The sequence below is a fragment of the Lissotriton vulgaris genome, unplaced genomic scaffold, assembly GCF_964263255.1.
Source record: "Lissotriton vulgaris unplaced genomic scaffold, aLisVul1.2 SCAFFOLD_469, whole genome shotgun sequence".
Classification (NCBI taxonomy): Eukaryota; Metazoa; Chordata; class Amphibia; order Caudata; family Salamandridae; genus Lissotriton; species Lissotriton vulgaris.
In genome coordinates, this window is record NW_028243818.1 from 1,023,400 (window position 1) to 1,042,817 (window position 19,418).

General features: G+C 43.4%; 1 protein-coding gene across 1 annotated transcript in view; it reads right to left on the reverse strand.

Annotated features, from left to right (window-relative positions):
* Nucleotides 1-13,296, reverse strand: part of LOC147668224 (receptor-type tyrosine-protein phosphatase N2-like) — a 945,343-nt gene extending 932,047 nt beyond the window's left edge. Inside the window, exons 1-2 of the mRNA XM_086948690.1 lie at nucleotides 13,086-13,296; nucleotides 10,721-10,861 (exon numbers count right to left, since the gene is read on the reverse strand). Coding sequence (XP_086804816.1) covers nucleotides 10,721-10,861; nucleotides 13,086-13,296 — 352 coding nt within the window. The remainder of the gene's footprint in view (nucleotides 1-10,720; nucleotides 10,862-13,085) is intronic.
* Between the last annotated feature and the right edge of the window lie 6,122 nt (nucleotides 13,297-19,418).

Sequence of the window (19,418 nt, forward strand, 5' to 3'; positions counted from 1 at the left end):
CGAGGGCCCCGAATGGAGGATTATATGGGACACACAGATTCGAACTGGCAAAGAGTTCTACAGACGATACTTGGACTGTTGGAAAGGGATGATATTTACGCTGTGATACTGGGCGGGTGGAGGGTGGAAGGGAGGGGAGTGATGACCGAGGGTGATGTGACTGTATTGTTGGACTATAATAAAATGCAAATAAAAACGTTTAAAAAAAAAATCTGTATCTTAAATTATATTTTAGGGACATGGGTAGTATTGTATTATCTTTGTACTATAGTGATATATGTATTTTTTTTATTGTGATATATATGTACTTTTATGGAATGGTAGTAGTTGCAAAATAAAGTGTAAACTAAAACTGAAACTGGACACCAGGTATACCTTAGAAATGTTAGCGGCCTGGGAAGAAATATGGTGGAATTGTGAGAGTCTGAGGGTCTGCGAAAATTGTGTGGGAGACAGTAGAAAAGAAAGACGTTTTCCCCAAAAAATTTCTAGTGGGTGCTTTATGAAGAAGGTGAGATGATGGATTTCAATGCTCATGAGGGGAGGGGAGTGAATATCAGATCAGATCATAAGCAGAAAAAGTGGGCAGGCAAGCCCAGTAAAATTGGAAGTGGACAAGGGCATGGGATGGATTCTTTAAGATTCAGGTATCCTAAAGTAGACCTTCTGGCACCAGTTTCAAACCAATGGCAGTGTATCCCATGCGAAAGACTGGAGCATTCGAACAAGTTTGCGAATGTCGAATGTGGTCACTCCCTCAAAGATAGCTTAAGTTAAGTTGTTGAAAGCTGAAAACCAACAAACAGCCTAGCGTCAATTGAAGGTTGACCTTTGAAGTAAAATTAGCTAAAGTCAGTTCAGCTTAGTTAAAATGGGAAAATATGGGTTCTTTTGAGAAAAGGTTTGTCTAGACTATTTGATTGGTGGGCTTGGTGTGGGCAGAGAAATAGAAATTGGGAAAATCACATCAAATTATCGAACACCTTTCCACACATCAGGCTAATAATTTCAGTAGTTGACCAATGAATGAGCAGCGAACGACAACAGCAGATGATTTGTTGCTCTTCTTTTTATTTTTGGGCCAGAATTCAAAAACAGATATGGACACCTCACATAACTAGTTCATTCTATCTGTTGCCATGGAATGGCCTTACTCCCATAATTTCTAACCTTAGAGGCTATCATGTTTCAAATAGTGTTGAATTTTATCTTAAATGGAAAATGCAGAGAGGCTCATAGATCGCAAGGAAGGAATAGAAGGTGAGTGTCAAGCAGTGCCAAGAGGTTACAACTGCAATCAATGGTGGCCCAGAAATGATGTTATTCAGAGGAACACCAGATTCAAGTGTGCAATAGACTGGAGATATTGTTTGTATGTGAACACTTTATTTTGCTGTTTATAATTACATTTTGGACCTGCTTCTGACCAGAACTAGTCTCTGGACATGATGCTCTCATGATGGCTTCCTCTTCTACAGCTCTTCCTCATCATCCCTCTGAAGGGCCAGTGGTGTCAAGAGGACCTGCCTGACTGACCCACTTCTGTTACAGAACTTCCTGACAGCCCAAAATGTATGCATATTATGCATATCAGATCTGCCAAATTCTAAAAAACTCTTCACCGTGTGAGATCTGGGGTGGGGCCCTGTAGGGGGGAGGGAGGTTTGTACCGGGCACTGCACGAAAGGCACTTCTACTCTCCATCACCAGCCCCGACCAAAGAAAAAAGCTTTTAATGCTGTCCACAATTTCATGGGGAGTTTTCAAATTCTGTAATGGACATCAGCTTTGCAACGCCCCCATTCATGAGCGGGAAACCCATTCTGTACAGAGGTTTCCAGCTTACTTTGTGTTCCACTGTGCCATGTCAGTTCCTCTCCAGGTGACCATGAGAAGGTAACCCAAATTATGTTCCCCAATGTGATTCAAAGCGAATGAACCGAGAGATGGGACCAGGCCCGAGGAGTGGAAGGAAGGGAGGGGGAATCCTCCCTTTCGGGACTAAAACCCTCATACACCAAGCAAGCTAGGTGTCATGCTTCATCATCTGGGTTTTGCTCCTCGTCAAACTGGCGGTGCAATGTCTGACGGGCACCCATAAAGGGGCTCTTTGCACTGGGTAGTAGTCTCTCCTCACTGTTTTTAATAAGGTAGTTAGCCACACAATTAAAGTCACGTAGTGGACTACCTAACCTTTTTTAACCACCACTACTCCCCTACATCTACACTTCCCCTAGGGCCCTCACACCCACAGCACCAATTAGCAGGGACAAAAGAACTCCGATAAAGAGCTCTTTTTGGGTGCCCGTCAGACATTGCACCGCCAATTCAATTAAGATCTATAGTCCTAGAATTCATGGATATGCATTAATATAACAAACTCAAATAAAGATGTATTAGGCATCAATTAATTCTAGTGGTAACGCATCTGTACAAGATCCATATGTAATCCATGCTCTTCAATGCACTTTCTTAAACGCGACAAACAAAAGGTGTAGTATCTAATTAGTAAGCACAAATCTTCAAAATTAATGTAGGCCGCTGTATAGTATTTTATCGTCTTCATACATTAATATGTAGATAATCTTTTCAAGTTTATTAGTAGAATCCCAGTTCTTCAGAAATCAATCTTTTATAAAAACTTATGGATGCATTTATATTTTTTGGTACGGAAACGTATCATTTTTTTCTTCTTCTTGCAAGGGATAATAGCCTAGCCTATAATTATATCGGGCATAATGCAACTTCAGTAGATGTTAAAAAAAATGATGTGGGTTGTACATGACAGGTTGTCTAAGAAGCTGTGAAAGTACCACACCTACATTACCCATTTTGAGCCCACTCAACAAGTTCTGAACCCTGAGAATGCAGTTTGTGGGAGTTAGAAAATAACATATTACCTCTGTAGACAGCAGAGTGAGCACTTTAGAAAACAAAAGGATTACACGGAATGCATCTTCTTGAATATTTTTCCTGAATGAGTGATACATTTTATTGGCAGGGGTTTGGTAAACTTACAGAAGTAGCCGTTTGACAACTTCATAAAGTTGGTGGAGATGTTTATAGGGAGCAGGTAAAAAAACATTGAAAGTAAGTTCAGCTAGGAAAATATGCATTGTTTGCTTTCCTGTGAAAAAATATCCAGCAAAAGCCCACTTGCTATAAAAACCTACATCAAATCTCTTTTAAGTGATGTTTTAGTCACAAAGGGGCAGATTTATGAGGCCGTTGCGCCTCTTTGCGCCGCAATTGCGTCACTTTATTTGACGCAACTGCAGCGCAAACAAGGCGCCCTATTTACAACGTGACGCATCTAGGAGATGCGTCATGTTGTAAAGCACTGCGCCATAAGGAGGCGTTCCTGCACAGGAACGCCTCCTGAAAGTGGCTGAGTGAAATCTATGAGATTTCACTCAGTCACTTTCAGGGCAATGCTGCGTCAAAACCCTGCGCCTGCTTGAAGCAGGCGTAGGTCTTGACGCAGCATTGTGCACATGGTGTACCCCCGAGCCTTGCTGGAGCTGCAACTCCAGCAATGCGCCACATTTCCGGCACAGATGCGTCACGCATCTGTGCCGTTTTTGCATCATGGTGCGCCGCATTATAAATGCGGCGCACCATGGGTGGCGGAGCTGTGGCGCACTGTGGCGCATGTTAACTGGCGCCTTCCTGGGAATGCGCCAGTTAACATAAATCTGCCCCAAAGTCTTTTATGAAAGAGATATGTTTTGCAACTTCGTGAAGGGGCAACGTTTAGGGACCCCAACAAAGCTTTGGCAAAATTTGGATTGCTTGACATCCAGTATGTAGTTTGAATACCAAGTGAGTTTAGGGAATACTCTACTTAAGACATCTTATTTTGTTTTCCACTCACCAGCAACACTGACAATGCATCATCTTATAATATATGTTCAGTCTCACCTTTTGTTTTGTAATGCCATTTGCAAAACGTCATTGTTGTGGAAGCTGCTGGGCCCACATCAATCTAAAAAAACACTGGCTAAAAGCAAAAATATTGTTTGGTATCAAAAAGCACACATTGCCAATTAGGGGACTACTTTGTATTTGGATGATCTCCTTGTGAAAGGGCAGAATACTGTCCCTCACAGTGAAGTTAACCAATGGCTGAAGTGGGTTGACCCACTACCTCATGGTGTGCGGTGTTGTGGGTGGAAGAAAAATGTGAACGACAATAACAGACCAATGGATGAGGAGAGCTGGCTGAAAGTCCATAGAAGTGTGTGTTAAAATCTAAGTTTAGCAAAATCAAAAGGTCTTAGCTAGTGACAGTTCTTAAAATGAGCACAGTGGCCCAACAGTGGGGTCAAAGCCAGCGTTGACCTCCCCCCACCAGCCTCAAAACTTTAAAAGTAAAACGATAATAAAAATGTTAATTGTCTTTTTATTTTTTTCTTTCAATAGTGAGTCTTGGGCATGGGCCCTAATTGGGGCCATCATGAAGGGGGAGTGGCAGGCAGGGCACTGTTGTCAGTGCGCATGTGGGTTTGGAAAGACATCTCAGGACGGACAAACCACATGTGCTGTGAAACTATCTCCAACCTGAGATGTATTGACAGGATGGAGACAGCAAGAATAGGCTCTCAGTCTTATTCGGGAGCACAAATCATCGGCATTCAGGCCAATCCTTGAGAGCAAATTGAGGATTCGTTTCATGGGATTCTGGGAGCCTGTGCTGGTGAGGAGGGAGCAGAAGAGTGGGGATGCAGCGATGCAGCAGGTAATTATAATTTTTTATGTGTGTGTCTCAGTTGTTTATCAGTCGACGCTACCTCTCCCCACCACTTTACCAGGACACAAGCCACTACTGGTCAAATCATGTATGATATTACATCTTATGATGTCATTCGGGTGCAAAGAGCATGTGCTATGGCGTACTTTCCTTAAACTATATGATTTATGCGAGGTAAAGCCAGTTTTAGGGGCAGATGTATCAAACAATTTTTTTGTCGCAAACGCTGCGATTCGAAAAAAGCAGCATTTGCGACCCAAAAATCGGAAAATGTTATGTATCATCTAAAACTCAACGCAATATTAAGGAATCGCACATTTTGTGATTCCTTAATATTGCATAAGCATTTAAGGAATCGCAAATTGCGATTCCTTAAATGCTATGTAAGAAGCAATCAAGTTTTGCGAATTTACACTAAGAAATCGTAAATTACCACCAACTTGTAGTTGGTGGTAATTTGCAAATTCTTTTACAAATGCACTTTTTGGCATTTGTAAAGGTGCCACGTGGCGCTCATACATGCCCTTAGGGCATGTATGTGCTCCATATGCGCACACATGTAAATGTCAGGGGTGTAGCAGGGTGTCCTTAAGACACCCTTGCACCCTTGAAATTATTCTCAATTTGCGATTAGCAAATTACGAATTGCAAATTGAGAATAACTTCCCATTCCTTCCTATGGGCCTCCTGGCCCATAGAAATGAATGGGAAATTATTCCTTAATTGCGATTAGCAATTTGCTAATCGCAATTAAGGAATTTTAAGAAATCGCTAAAAAATAGCGAATTTTTATATACATACTATTTTGCAATTCTCAAATAGCGATTCTCAAAAAATCGCTATTTGAGAATCGCAAATCGGTATTTTGATACATCTGCCCCTTAATCTTTTTTTGAGTGATCATGATACCAGAGCATGCTTTCATACTGTGATTGTTCATCTCCAATATCCAACAGGTTAGACACAGGGTATGTATCTATCTACCCCGTTTGGTAAGCTTGGATCTGAGACAAAAGCACTTTTGGAAGATAACAGTGCTTGAGGCACATACAATCTATCTGTTTGCATAAGCCTGTGCAAAGCTACCTGCTTGCACAAGCCTGTACATAGCTAACTGCCTGCTTACATCTTGTAAGCTAGCTCTTTTCAAAGGCCATTGCAGGGGTGACTGTTGACAAAAATATATGCAGATCTCTTTGTTTGATGAAGCTGTACAGAGCTAGCTATGTGCATAAATCTGTGCGGCGCTATCCATGTGCAGAATCCTGTTCAGACCTAGATTAGATATTTGTATATACCTGTGCAGAGCTAGCCAAATCTATACGCCTATGCCGATCTAGATGTCTGCATAAGTATGGGCAGAGATATCAGTTGACATAAATATATGCACAGCTATTTGTTTGCATAAGCCTCTAAAGAGCTAGCTAGCTATTTGCAGAAATCTGTGTGGAGCAACTGGATCGAAATCTGCACAGGGATCTAGATGTTTGTATAAACCTGTGCACAGCTATCCATGTAGATAAGCCTATGCAGATCTATATGTCTGCTAAGCCCCTGTAGAGCTTTCCTTTCACCTAAGCCTGCGCAGTTACCGGTGTACAGAAGCCCGTGAATAGCTATCTTTTTGCATAAACCTATGCAGAGCGATCTGTTTTTTCCACTATTATGCACGGGTTATTGAACAAATATGGTTACACAACCACTTCTTTATAACCACGAGAAGTGGCATCATCAGTTCTATGCCGAGTGCCCAGCAGTCTAGAATGCCTGACATTCAGTTTTCACTTCTGAATGCTGAATAGGGTTATTTTTAGCTCCTCCTGGCTGTGGGTGAATGCACAGACATAACACAACCCGTGGCCTGCTGTTATCTGGGCAAATTAGTGGCGTACACTATTATCTGTGCCGTCACACAATGCATGCATTCCCTTTGTGCTAAAGGTTGTTTGCCGGGGAAGCAAAGCATCTGAAATCTATAACATTTTTTTTCAACCACTGTGATTTTTCGATAGCAGCAGCATTGCCGGTCTGTGGAAAGAGGGGAGTTGCCATAGCAGCGCGCACGAGACACGCTTCGAGTGACATTCATTTAGGCTTCCAGGCCGTTGGTAGGAGACGCTCATGAGCAAGGATTTCAATAACGGAATTTTCTCGACTGTTCTCGTTATCTCCATTCATTTTCTTTCAGATTAATTCATCTTCTGGCTGTCGGTCTATAAACACGTGCCTCACGGTCAGAACCGCACCAGACGCCGTGCAACAAATCAAAGGGTGCAACAACACATGAAACACTGAAGAGAAGCATTGGCAAAGCCAATAGGGTAGGCCTTGACAAGCGTGCAATTTTTTTTTATCTGTATCTTTTTTTGCAACGTGCATCAAAAAGTGGTAAAATTGTAATGCATACAAATAAAGCTATTTCCAGGAACCATCAGCCCTCGAGTTGAGGTGCACTCTTTTATTGTCAGCTGTGCACATGCACGCGCTAGTTCAAAGGCCATTGATATGATGCCTAAAGTTCAGTTCTAGGGACCCTACTTTTTATAGTGTAAGGGAAAGGATCTATCTCATAAAGATTTAGAAACCATGATCTGCATCTTTGATTGTATATGGTAAAGTTTATCTGGAGTGAAAAGGGAGACAATTGGAAGCACTGATAAATGCAGTCAGTGCCCTGGGCTTGCCATCATTGGTATCATACACCTGTGCATGGTAGTATGTAGGGGAAGGAGACCCAGACAATGTACAGACTGACAATGAAGTAACTTTGTTCCTGTAACTCCACTCCTTCAGTGGAGGACTGATGTTCCGGACACTGATAAGACACTCGTGGAAAACCCTAGACACCGAAACAATCTATACAGAAGAGAGTGATGGAGCAAGCCCAGTCTTCACGTTGATTGCGGACCTCGCCTCAATTAGACCAAACCAATGCTTTCAATCAGGAAATTCACGAAGATAATCAAACCAGTTAATGATATCCTGACAATGAAAGATCAGGTGGACAAGGCAGTGAGTGAAGATACAGGTCCTGCAGAAGCCGGATCCCGACCCAGCTCCACACAACCGCCAAACCCTAATCAAGTTAGGGGATGCAAATACCTCCACGACCACCCAATCAGGCCAATTGTAGTGTGTTATCATCTTTTGGGGAAAGATAATGTCAAGAATATCAGGGATGATCAGATGAGCTGGTTAAGCAAGTTCAGGAAGGCGGTCGGACGATTGAGGTGACAGATGCACACCAAAGAGGAAACATTTCAGACCCGACAACTGAATTCCCGGACATAGAGTCCAAGCTGGTGATGATCAAGGTTACGAATTATTACTGCACAAAAAAAGTGTAAGGGCTTGAAAAACGTAGCAGAAGGGGAAACGTGTGTATCTCCAAGCTTTTTTTTTTTTAAATATATTTTATTTTTTTCCCCCTTCTTTTTCTTAATATACACATTGTATTACACATCATACATTTGTACATTTTACAATTTACCATTTAACATTTTCCTACCAATTTTTTCACATCCATAATTTTACATTTCTCTGGTTTGAAATTTAAACAATACAAACATACCATAAATCACAGTTTAAGAACCTATATTTCCTATTATGTTACATTATCTTGTAGTGCCATCCTCTCTTTCCATTTGGCTATTGGTTCCCATATTTTCAACCCAAGCCTTCTTCCCCTTTTCCCCTTACGTGCATATATTGCTTTCTCAAGATTGCAACTAGCTAGTAGATTTGCCAGCCATATTTGCATTCCCGGGGGTATCTTATCTAACCATACTCTTGCTATTGTCAGTCTCAGAACTGCGGTAGCCATAAACATAAATTCCTTATGATCAGATCCATCCTGGTTATCTCTCTCAAACAGTATCATCATAGGTGTCAATTTTATTCGTATGCCAAGTGTATTACCAAGAAAATCTTCTAAATTTTTAATCAAGGTATAGAGCTGAGGGCAGGTAGCAAACATATGAATAATATCTGCATCCCCTGCGTTACAACGTGGACAGGTGGTGCCAGTGGAGCCTCCCCACTTAGCTATTCTAGCAGGGGTATGATACAATGAAAATAGAGTCTTATAGTGCTGCGATTGCAGGGGGCCAGGGCCCAGAATATTACATCCCATGTCCAAGGATTCTTGAAAGCTTCCAGACTCCCCACCCAATTTTTCTACCCATTTGTAACTAACTTTCTCTAAATCATCTATCTTTCCTTTTGCTAAACATGCATAAAAGGATCTAATTGTGCAGTCCCCTCCTATTTTTATTTTCTCCAGTACTTCATTACTGTTAAACCCCACACTGCCACCCTGCTTACGACAAAGGAAGCTCCTTGCCTGTAGGTATTTGAAGAAGTCCTTTCTCTCAATCCCATACTTGAGGGTAAGGTCTGCAAACTGGACTATCCCTTCCTCATCCATTAGATCTCCAATCTGTACTATCCCTTTTTGAGTCCAACCCGACATTGTCGAATCAGCAAATACTTCTGCAGGGAAGGATTTATTCTTATAAAGCCTGACATATCTATTATATCTTCCCAATCCCATTCTTTTTAGGAATGCATTCCAAGTTCTGCATGCTGCCACTACAGTCTTGAATCTAGTCCTTTTATGGTATCCAAACTCAACTCTGTTTAAGAAGTTATTTTCTGCCTCTACCCCCAATTCTATAGAGTAGACTTCCGTGGACATGGTCGTAACCCCGGTGTCGCGTCCTCCACCCCCAATTAGCCCCTGCATGTACTGTAGTGCTGCAGCCATTTGGTACAACCGAAAATCAGGGGCCCCCCATCCCCCTCTTTCTCTTGGGAGAGTCATATACCTGTAGGCCTGTCTGGTTTTCCCATGTGCCCAAATAAACCTGTTCAGTACTCTCTCTAACAAATTAAACCACCTAACCTCAAAAACTAAAGGGATAGAGCGAAAAAAACATAAAAATTTGGGCAAAATTAACATTTTAATCACATTAGTACACCCCATAAGAGAAAGATGTAAGTTGTTCATCCTCTCCAAATCTTTTTTGACTTTGTCAATCAGAGGGGACAAATTCAACTCTACTATCTTATCCAGGTTCACCGTTAATAACACCCCTAAGTATACTGCTGAATTAACCACCCTGTCATCATTACATATAGTGTACCTATTTTTTATAATCTGCGTTTTTAGTCTATTTAGGCTATACCCTGATATCTGTCCAAACACCTGGGCCTCTGTCTCCACCTCTTTTATAGCTAAGGTGGGGTTAGGGGTTAAAATTGCTACATCGTCTGCGTAGGCTAGGGTCTTCACAGTACAACTATTCATCCTCATTGGTGGTACCTCTTGATTAGCTTCAAGCCGTCGCAGTAGCGGTTCGAGATATAGCGCAAAAAGGAGGGGAGAAGAGGGACATCCCTGCCTAGTCCCCCTAGCAATTTTTACCGTATCGGAAAGCCCTCCATTCACTCTTATTCTTGCTGTTGGGGTGTTGTATAGTACCCGTATAGCTTTTATAAAAGGTTCCCCCATCCCGCACCACCTAATAACCTGCCAAAGATAGTCCCAGGAGACCCTGTCGAATGCCTTCTCAGCGTCTAGGAAGAGTGCTGCGACAGGGTCCCCTAGGATATCTGCTGAGTCAAACATAGTAACAACAGTCCTTACATGCTGCGTTGTCCCTTTTCCAGGAATAAATCCATGCTGTATGGGGATTACCAACTGCTCAATGATCCCAGCCAGCCTTTCTGCTAAGATTTTGGAATATATTTTAATATCAGAGTTCATTAATGTAATTGGTCTGTATGACCCTGGTGTTTCTGGTGGCTTCCCTTTTTTCAAAATTACTATTATATCAGCCCCTCCCCATGACTCCGGGCAGGATTCTTCTAGTTGTGCTTGTTGCATTATCAGAAACATATCTGCCAGAAGCACGTTTTTAAATATTTGGTAAAATTCGAGCGGAATTTGGTCTGGCCCTGTCGCTTTACCTGGTGGTAAACTACTAAGAGCTTCCTTGAGCTCTTCTAACTGTAGAGGTCCATCTAGTATTTCCCTATCTTCTTCTGTCATTATCGGTGGAGAGATATTTCTCAGATATTTATCAATCTCCAATAAGTTTGCTGGGTCTTCTGGGGTGTATAAATATGCATAAAACTTTCTAAACACTTCCCTTATTAGATTAGGCTCCATAACCATATTCCCCTGCCCATCCCTAACTTCTTTTATTCCCGCTTCAGCCACTCTCTGCCTAGTTCTAATTGCCAACACACGCCCCACCTTCTCGCTAAGTTCATACGTCTTTTCCTTTTTTGTCAGGAAATTATCTGCAGCCTGCCTAGCGAGCCCTTCCACCACTTCAGCTTTTAGAGCTATGATTTTGAGCAGGTATTCCTCTAAGGGTAGATTTTGTGTTATAGCTCTACTTAGATTTCCTTCCTCTCTTAATAATCTCTGTGCTACCTCCTCTCTCTTATCCCTTTCTCTCTTTTGTCTTCCCAAGACGAAGCTAATTGTTTCTCCCCTTATTTCCGCCTTAAAAGTGTCCCAGACCACTCCTGGGGCTGCTGTCCCCCTGTTGATATCCCAAAATCATTTGACCCAGACTGTCATATGCTCCCTATATACAGGATCCTTTAACAGGCCTCTCTCGAAAGTCCACTGTGAGGGTGTTCTTGGTGTTTGGCTAATTTTAATGGTGAGAATCACCGGACTGTGGTCTGAGATCACCCTAGGTAGCTTCTCCACTTGTGACCCAGGTAGTAGACAATTAGTTATCAAGAAGTAATCAAGCCTGACCATTACTTTATGTGGGGCGGAGAAGAAGGTACTTCCATCAAGATGGGGATGTAACTTTACCCAAGGATCAACCAGGGCATTGTGTGTGACCATGTCCGCTAATGCCCTAAATACTTTCCTCTTCCTACCCCGGTAGGTCGCATCTGATCGTGTAAATGAGCTCTCTAGGTCATGAATATTAAAATCTCCATAGCATACTATGGGTTCAGGCCACTGGGCTAACTCCGTGTCAAGGAACTGAAATACATCTGGGTCATCTTCTGTAGATCCATAAATTGTAACAAGAGTTAGTTTCTGACCCCTAAAACATATTTCTAAAATAACCCATCTAGCCCATTTATCTTCCTTCTTCTTCCCTACGACTACATCCCTTTGTCTACCCAAAACTGCTACCCCTCTGGTCCTAGTCTCCTGTTTAGAACTTGCCAACACCTTAAACCCTAGTTGCTCCAAAAGATATGTCTTACTTAATTCTATATGGGTCTCTTGTAGGCATATCAAATCCAATCGCATAGTTTTTAAGTACGCTGCAACTCTCATCCTCTTATTCAGCTCATTTAGACCACATACATTAATTGATGCTATCCTACACGCCATTGCACTAACATTGGTAAATGCAACAAAAGATGAACATTATTTGCCATCATCAAACTAGTTTGTATACATCCAGTGTTTCCTGAGTACGTAACAATGTGCAAAATCTTTAAAAAATGTTGCTGTTCCACCCCCCCCACAGCCACCCCCTCCCTCTCCTCCCCTGCTCTGCCCCCCCCACCCCCCTCCCCTTTACAGGCAAATAGGTCAACTGACCTATGTGTGCCCGCCTTAGGTTGTGCAAGCCGCATCCCTCTCCCGCTAAGTGTATTTACTTTGCTGAGCTCCCCTTAAACCCCTTTCTCTCTTATCTATATTCAAATGTAGGTACCCATAACTCTTAGCCCCCCTTCTGCTTCCTCATTTCTTCCAAAAAAAGCTCAGCTTTGATCTCAGAGGTGAACATCCAAGTTTTCCCCCTCCCAATCACTTTGAATCTGGCAGGGTACAGTAAATATGCTTCCATGCCAAGGGCTTGAAAGGGAGCGATCATCTGCCTTAACTTCCACCTCCTCTCTACGGTAAAATGACAGAAGTCAGGCCTGGCAAAAAAGGTGCTGCCTTCAAAAGTCCTCCTGCTCTCTGGCCTTGCCTTACTCAGAATCTCTTCTCCGAGCAGGAAGTTCCCAATGTACACTAATATTGCCCTAGGGTGGTTTTGCTGGCCGTCCCTCCCTGCTCCTCCTGTAGCCCCAACTTTCTTTACTGTGAATGGGAACCTGTGCGCCCTCTGTATTTCTGTTTCCCACTGCCACTGGGATTCTGGAAAGGCCCCCTTCAAGAGATTTATCACAAATTGCCTAACTTCCTGCCCTTCTGACCCTTCCGCCACACCCAGCAATCGAATGTTATTCCTCCTCTGTCTATTTTCAAAATCCTCCATCTTCCAGCGCATATCCTCCGCCATTTTTTCCTGCTCTGTCTTAAATGACTGCCAGCTCCCAACATCGTCTTCAAGCTTGCCTGTGCGCTCCTCAACCTCTGTTACCCGATCCACCAGTTCATCATATAGTTTATTGACCTTCCTTAGGCTGTTCTGGATTTTCTTTGATGCCTGTCTCGCTCTGCGGCTCTCTGCCCTTGCTTCACTTTGCATCTGCTTAAGAGTAACGAACAGAGTGTGAAAAGGGTCCCGTTGGGGAGGGATGGAGCCAGCTGTTGCTCCTTCCGCCATGTTGCCAGGTTTATCTTCCTCCTGGTATACTTGCGAGGTCACTGACTAATCCCACAAGAGCCGTTTCTCTACTTTCGCATGTCTTTTCTTCATTGTGGATTCTTTCCCCGATGTACTAATGCCTGACTCAGTACCTTCCTGATCATCCTCCTCTGTGTTAGACTCTGATGAGAGTGCTGACTCCGAATCTTCATTTACTGAGTAGAATTCTCCTCCCCCTTCTAGAGAGGTACAGTCTCCTCCCCCCTGGGGGTGTTTGCCACTGTTTAGTTCCCCTAAGAGATTCTGATTTACTAAGCTATCCCTGCTGCCCCAGGAGCCAGTCATTTTTTTGGAGGCATTCATCTCTTCTTCCACTAGCATTAGGGCTCCAAGCATATCAGCAGTTGTGCCTCCCATATTCCCCATACCAGTGTCCTGATCCCCTCCGCTTTCCCCTTTACCTCCGTTTTTGTTCAACGTTTGTGATTGCACTTCTCCAGCGTTTGCTCCGCCAGCCTGCGCTTCTGCAGTGTTCTGATTCACTTTCGGCGCCGGCTCAGCTCGTTGCCTAGCAGCCGACCTCTCAGAGCCTTCGCCGTCAGTTACGTCCTCGAAGACGTTTCCTGAAGCCAGAGTGACAGCGTCTGCTTCGCGGAGGGAATCCGGCATCTCTGATGTTTCGGGGAACTTTGCTGTCAGGATCTCCGTCATGGTAGGTTGCCGCATTCCCGTTTCCCGAATCTTGTGTTCGTCTCCTTTCACGGAATTGCTCGTGTTGCGGACCTCCACTGTATTGTTATTTTTTGAAATCATACTCTGTTTCCGCATGTCTCCTTTCTTCACTTTCTCCGGCAGAGGGAGGGGAAATACTTTTTTGATCGCGCCGGCATACTTCCCTGCCAGAGTATCTACTTTCAAACTAGCAGCTGTCCCTGTCTTCACTGCCGCTGGAGGGTATGGCATCTTTTTACTCCTCTCGCTCACCTTCTCTTGGTTAGCAGCACGGACGGGTATTTTAGGAGCCATGAGTTGCCCGGCTAAGACTCTCAATATTACTTTCTTTACACGGACCCAAGCCTGTCCGATCCGAAGCGCTTGCTTCTTGAGGTGCTGGGTTTTAGGTATCCCTTTATGCCACCAGCGTCCGATCTCCATCAGAGGCAGTTCTCATGGGTAGCACAGCATTTCCTCAGTACTTCATACATCCATTCGTTGCGGGAGAGGGAAAAGATGCAACCTCTCAGCACAACGTTGCAGCGGCCATCTTGCCCCGTGTATCTCCAAGCTTTAAAGCAGAATTGAGGGAAAAATTGTCATGAACCTTGTGTAGAACATAGAACAGAAGCAGAAGGAGTGTTGCTAGATCTCATGAAAAGAGTGGAGAAATGAAAAAAACATCTGATGAAAAGTACACAAACAAAGTTGTTTGTAAATTTCCCTTCATCCTACGGAGTATGTGTGTGTGTGTGTGTGTGTGTGTGTCTGCGTATGTGTGTTGGTATCTGTGTCTGCGTTTGTGTGTGTGTGTCTGTTTCAGTGTCTGTGTGTGTCCATTGGGTAACTGCTGAGTGTTCCATTATTTTTCTGAGTATATGTGCATTGAGAGAACTTGGCAGTGATGCTGTTGTTGCTGGCACCATATGCTTTGCATATAGGGAAGTCTGTACCTGTGTTAGTCTTTAGTGAAACATTACAAAAACTCTTTGACTTCACAAAGGAGAGAACAAATGACATTGTCAATGCTTGTTTTAATTTCCGGTGAGCCCACCACTAATTGAAGATAAATGCTAATTAACGGCTGTAAGCCCATAAAAGAAAATCAACGAGTGCACAGATGCTACCTGAACACAGAAAGAGATAAGACCACAGACTAATTAAGGCCTTTACTTTTAGAATTCCTTAATTCGTAAACCTCTCTCTTATCCTCTTGTGTGGTTTTGTGGCTTCTTTTTCAGTTTCACAGCCTCAGCAAGACGTCAAATTACTCTGAAAAAGCCTAGCATTGAATTAGTACATTTTAATATTTCGATGTATGTTTCCACATGACAGGCTGGGGTTATTTCATTTAGGGAGGTGTGAGTGACATTTTGAACCAACATTTGACAGTCTGCCAGGTATAAAATGTTGTCTTAGCGCTGGCTAGTCGGTGAAATGGTTTATTTTTCACCAATCAAGGCATTGCAAATTTACCCAGGCACCTATTCAGAAGAGATACTATAAACATGTAAGTGTAAAATTGTACTGGTTCAGGTGCACCCTTTGTAATCCGGAATCCCAACACTTAAATTAGGTGATATACCCTTTAATGCTGCAGATGAAAAGGGGCGACCACTCGGTTCCCCCGAACGTATGGAGGGGTGCCCCGATCCCCCCGGGAAACCATTTTGGGCGGGAAGCGTGGCTCGGCTGGTATGCCCAAAGTGGCGTAGCCGGGGCGCGCCCTTTCCCGCCCAGGAGGGGTTGTCCTAGACACCAGCACGGAAGACCGCGCCCAGTGGGCGTACCTGAGGAGGATCCCCGCCCTCCCGCAGACGGATAAATAGAGCGGGAATCTGAAGAAGCGTCCTCTTGTTCCTGTGCTCTGAAGGCTGCACCACTCGTCGCTCGTGAGCCCTCGACGGAACAAGCGGCAATTTTGACCCACCCACCAGCCCCTATTGCAATGTTTTTTGAATAAAGTGATTTGTTGATGATTTCAGATTGTATTAAAGAGATGCAGTCAAGTTGTTTCAGCATTTAAGAAATGTGTATAGGCCTTTCTTCCTTTGTAGAAAAGTAAAGGAATGTATCAAGTAAGGTAATTGTTTTGTGCTTTAGGACCTTTTTCCCTTTGTAGAAATGAGAAGTTGATGAATCATCAAGCTGTATCACACTAGGTGAATTTTCTTCCCTTAGTAGGTAAAACAACTGTCGTATGTATTTTTTGGTCGGGCGGTAAGGTCATGATCGGTGAGCAGTAATTTCAAGGTCCCTAGAGGGGGGCGCCACCCAGAATGGATGGGAGCGCCCGGGGGAGGCGGCCATTGGCCCCTTCCACGGGGAGGCGGCACCCACTAAGGATGGGTCGCCTAGGGGGAGACGGCCATAGGCCCCTCCCAGGGGGGAGACGGCTAGATACCCCTCCTACGAATTTCCCGGGGGCCGTATATCCGCTCGGGCTGAAGCGAGTGTGGGGATGGGGGGGAGTCCACGCTGTCCTTCCTACAGATACCTCACACGGGAACTCGGACGACCTTTAAGATGGCGTCGAGTGAAAGGGGGCCCCCACGACAGGGGAAGTTACAGTTGGCAATGAGGGTAAAGTCCTCTGCGCATGCGCCACTCACACCGTGAGGGCGGGATTTTGGTAGTAGGGATCTGACACCGGTTAAGACCTTGCCGTTGGCCCTTAATGCTAGGATGTACAATTTTAATTTAGAATGTATGCATTTTCAGGATGCTAGACTCGGCTAGGAAACCTTTGTATTAGAGATCTGTTAAGGTTAGCCAAAGAACATGTCTTCATCAAAATGTAATGAGAGTAAAATTGTACATAATTTATGAAACGTTTTATTTAATGTTTTAAATTTTGTTTCATATTTTAATATATACGGCCGGGGGGGGGTAACTCCCCCCCGCCTTCCAAAAGTTCAAACCTGTGTCTGTCTTCTCCCATGGGGAATGAGTGTTGGGAGGGGGTGACGGGCATCCCGGCCATACGAAGTATGCACTATTATTTAACTAAATTCTGACCCGCTAATTAGGTATTGGAAAAATGGCTTTTTTTACACAGTACTGTTCCCAACCATAAAGTTGCAGTCTGAAAAATGAAGCAAACGGAGATATAAATCTTGAAAGCCACAAATATATACAATTAAACAATCTAAAAATTACATTTAGTTGAATGTACTTCAGATCACCTGAGCTTAATTAGCTGGTAATTTGTCTCAAGGCCGGTCCAAGCAGACAGAATGAAACCCATCCAAATGTGCTTCCTTCTGTTTACTTCACTTTTTTTACCTGGAAATGCTAATCAAATAGTGTTGATAGAAGGCATTAAATGAATTGCGGAAAGAGAATTAACAGAAGTAGGAAACAAGAATTAAACCTTTCTGAGGCACCCTGAGGGGTTGGGTCTACGGCAAGTTATACCACATGAACAAAGTAATACGAAAGTAAACCAGGTAGAAAACAGTGAGAAAGGATCTCTGGTTCAAAGTATTTTATTATATTTTAAGCTAAAGGGAGATACAGATTGGTGATACAGGCTGAAAAAAACAGTACTTGTGTGGAATATATGAAGAATATCCAAAGGCAGATATAAATCATATATCAGATGACAAAAGTGAGAGAACAAATAGTACATAAATGGAAAGGCATGTAACTATACAGAACAACATCATATCCATACAATAAATGTCCAAAACGATACATAAACAATTACAGCCTATATAAGCTAAAAATATCCGGAGGTTTAAAGTCTGAAGGGGAAAAAAGCCTTGCATCAAAAATATTACCGTATTTGCTAATAAGGGGAAAAAAGGAGGGGAGGTAATGTTAGGAAGGGAGGTGGGAAGTGGAACATATGCTTCATAAGTATATTAATGAAAAGCTTTAAAGAGCCAGGACAGCAGTGGTACAAGCCCCAGAGGGCAAAGTTGAACATAGTCGTCCTGGGAACGCCAGAAGTGTCCCATACCACAGCCCAGAAGATTGTAAGAACTACAATGGCAATCGTTATGCAGCACTCTCCTTACCAGTAGGTAGTGAGTTTGTTTGGCTGAGTGATTTAGATTAGGATGAAGTGGTCAAACAGACTAGGGACCCTATCATGAAATACCCGTGCATTTGTAAAAATGTCATGTTAGAAATCTTTAGGGAGTTTATGCGGTATGCCATAATCACCACTTAGATACAGCTCTAAAGAAAAACCAAAGGTGGTGATGGACGGAGCGTTGACAATACAAACACTCACCCCCAGTCAACTGATCTGGGTTTAATCCATCACCGTTCTTTAGCTCACTCCGCCACCCCAGTTCAGACATGGCCCTATGCAAATCAGTCTGACCCTGTGCCTCATGGGAACAGACCAGCCCGAACTGCCAAGCCATGTCTTCCCTGGACTGGAGTCAAGCTTCCCAGGACCGTTTTCTGGCATTACAGCCGTCTTCAGCCGGGCTTGCTTGACTCCAGTGGCAAAGTGAGCAAGGGACTCACGTCTGAGCATACCCTGCCAACTTAGGGCGAACAAAGAAAAACCAAAGGTGGTGATGGACGGAGCGTTGACAATACAAACACTCACCCCCAGTCAACTGATCTGGGTTTAATCCATCACCGTTCTTTAGCTCAGTCCGCCACCCCAGTTCAGACATGGCCATATGCAAATCAGTCTGACCCTGTGCCTCATTGGAACAGTCCAGCCTGAACTGCCAAGCCATGTCTTCCCTGGACCGGAATCAAGCTTCCCAGGACCGGTTTCTGGCATTACAGCCGTCTTCAGCCGGGCTTGCTTGACTCCAGTGGCAAAGTGAGCAAGGGACTCACGTCTGAGCATACCCTGCCAACTTAGGGCGAACAAAGAAAAACCAAAGGTGGTGATGGACGGAGCTCTAGTCCACCCTATCTCTCTAGCTACGAAAAGACTACACCTCTGGTCCCTACTCACACACTTTTTAAATACAGCAGCAAAAAACGCTTCCTCCCCCGAGCCCTCAATACAAGAAGTTACCAAGCCTCCCTGACTTCCTACTGTTTACTTGTATATAATTCTGATTATTTTGTTAATCCCTATTGCACTCCTTTAATGATGTATTGTGGACATGTACTGCTATTTGCAATATTTATGAACCTATGAATGTTTTCATCTAATCTTCTACGTTACACTTTTATTGCCTTGATGTTTTGTTTGTATATTAACAGTATTCTCAAGTATTCTTTCATGCCTTTATGCATTGATAAATAACTGTTTGTACGAAGTATTGTTTTCACAACAATTTTAATTCTTCAATAAACCTTCACTTGAACTTAAAAAAAAGAAGTCTTTAGGGAGACGACAGAATGTAATGAGAATATCTGTCTCCAGAAAACCTGGCTGTTTGACGAACTACCCACAATAGACGGGTTTGAACAGGTAAATATAATGGCCAAGAAAATGGGACAGG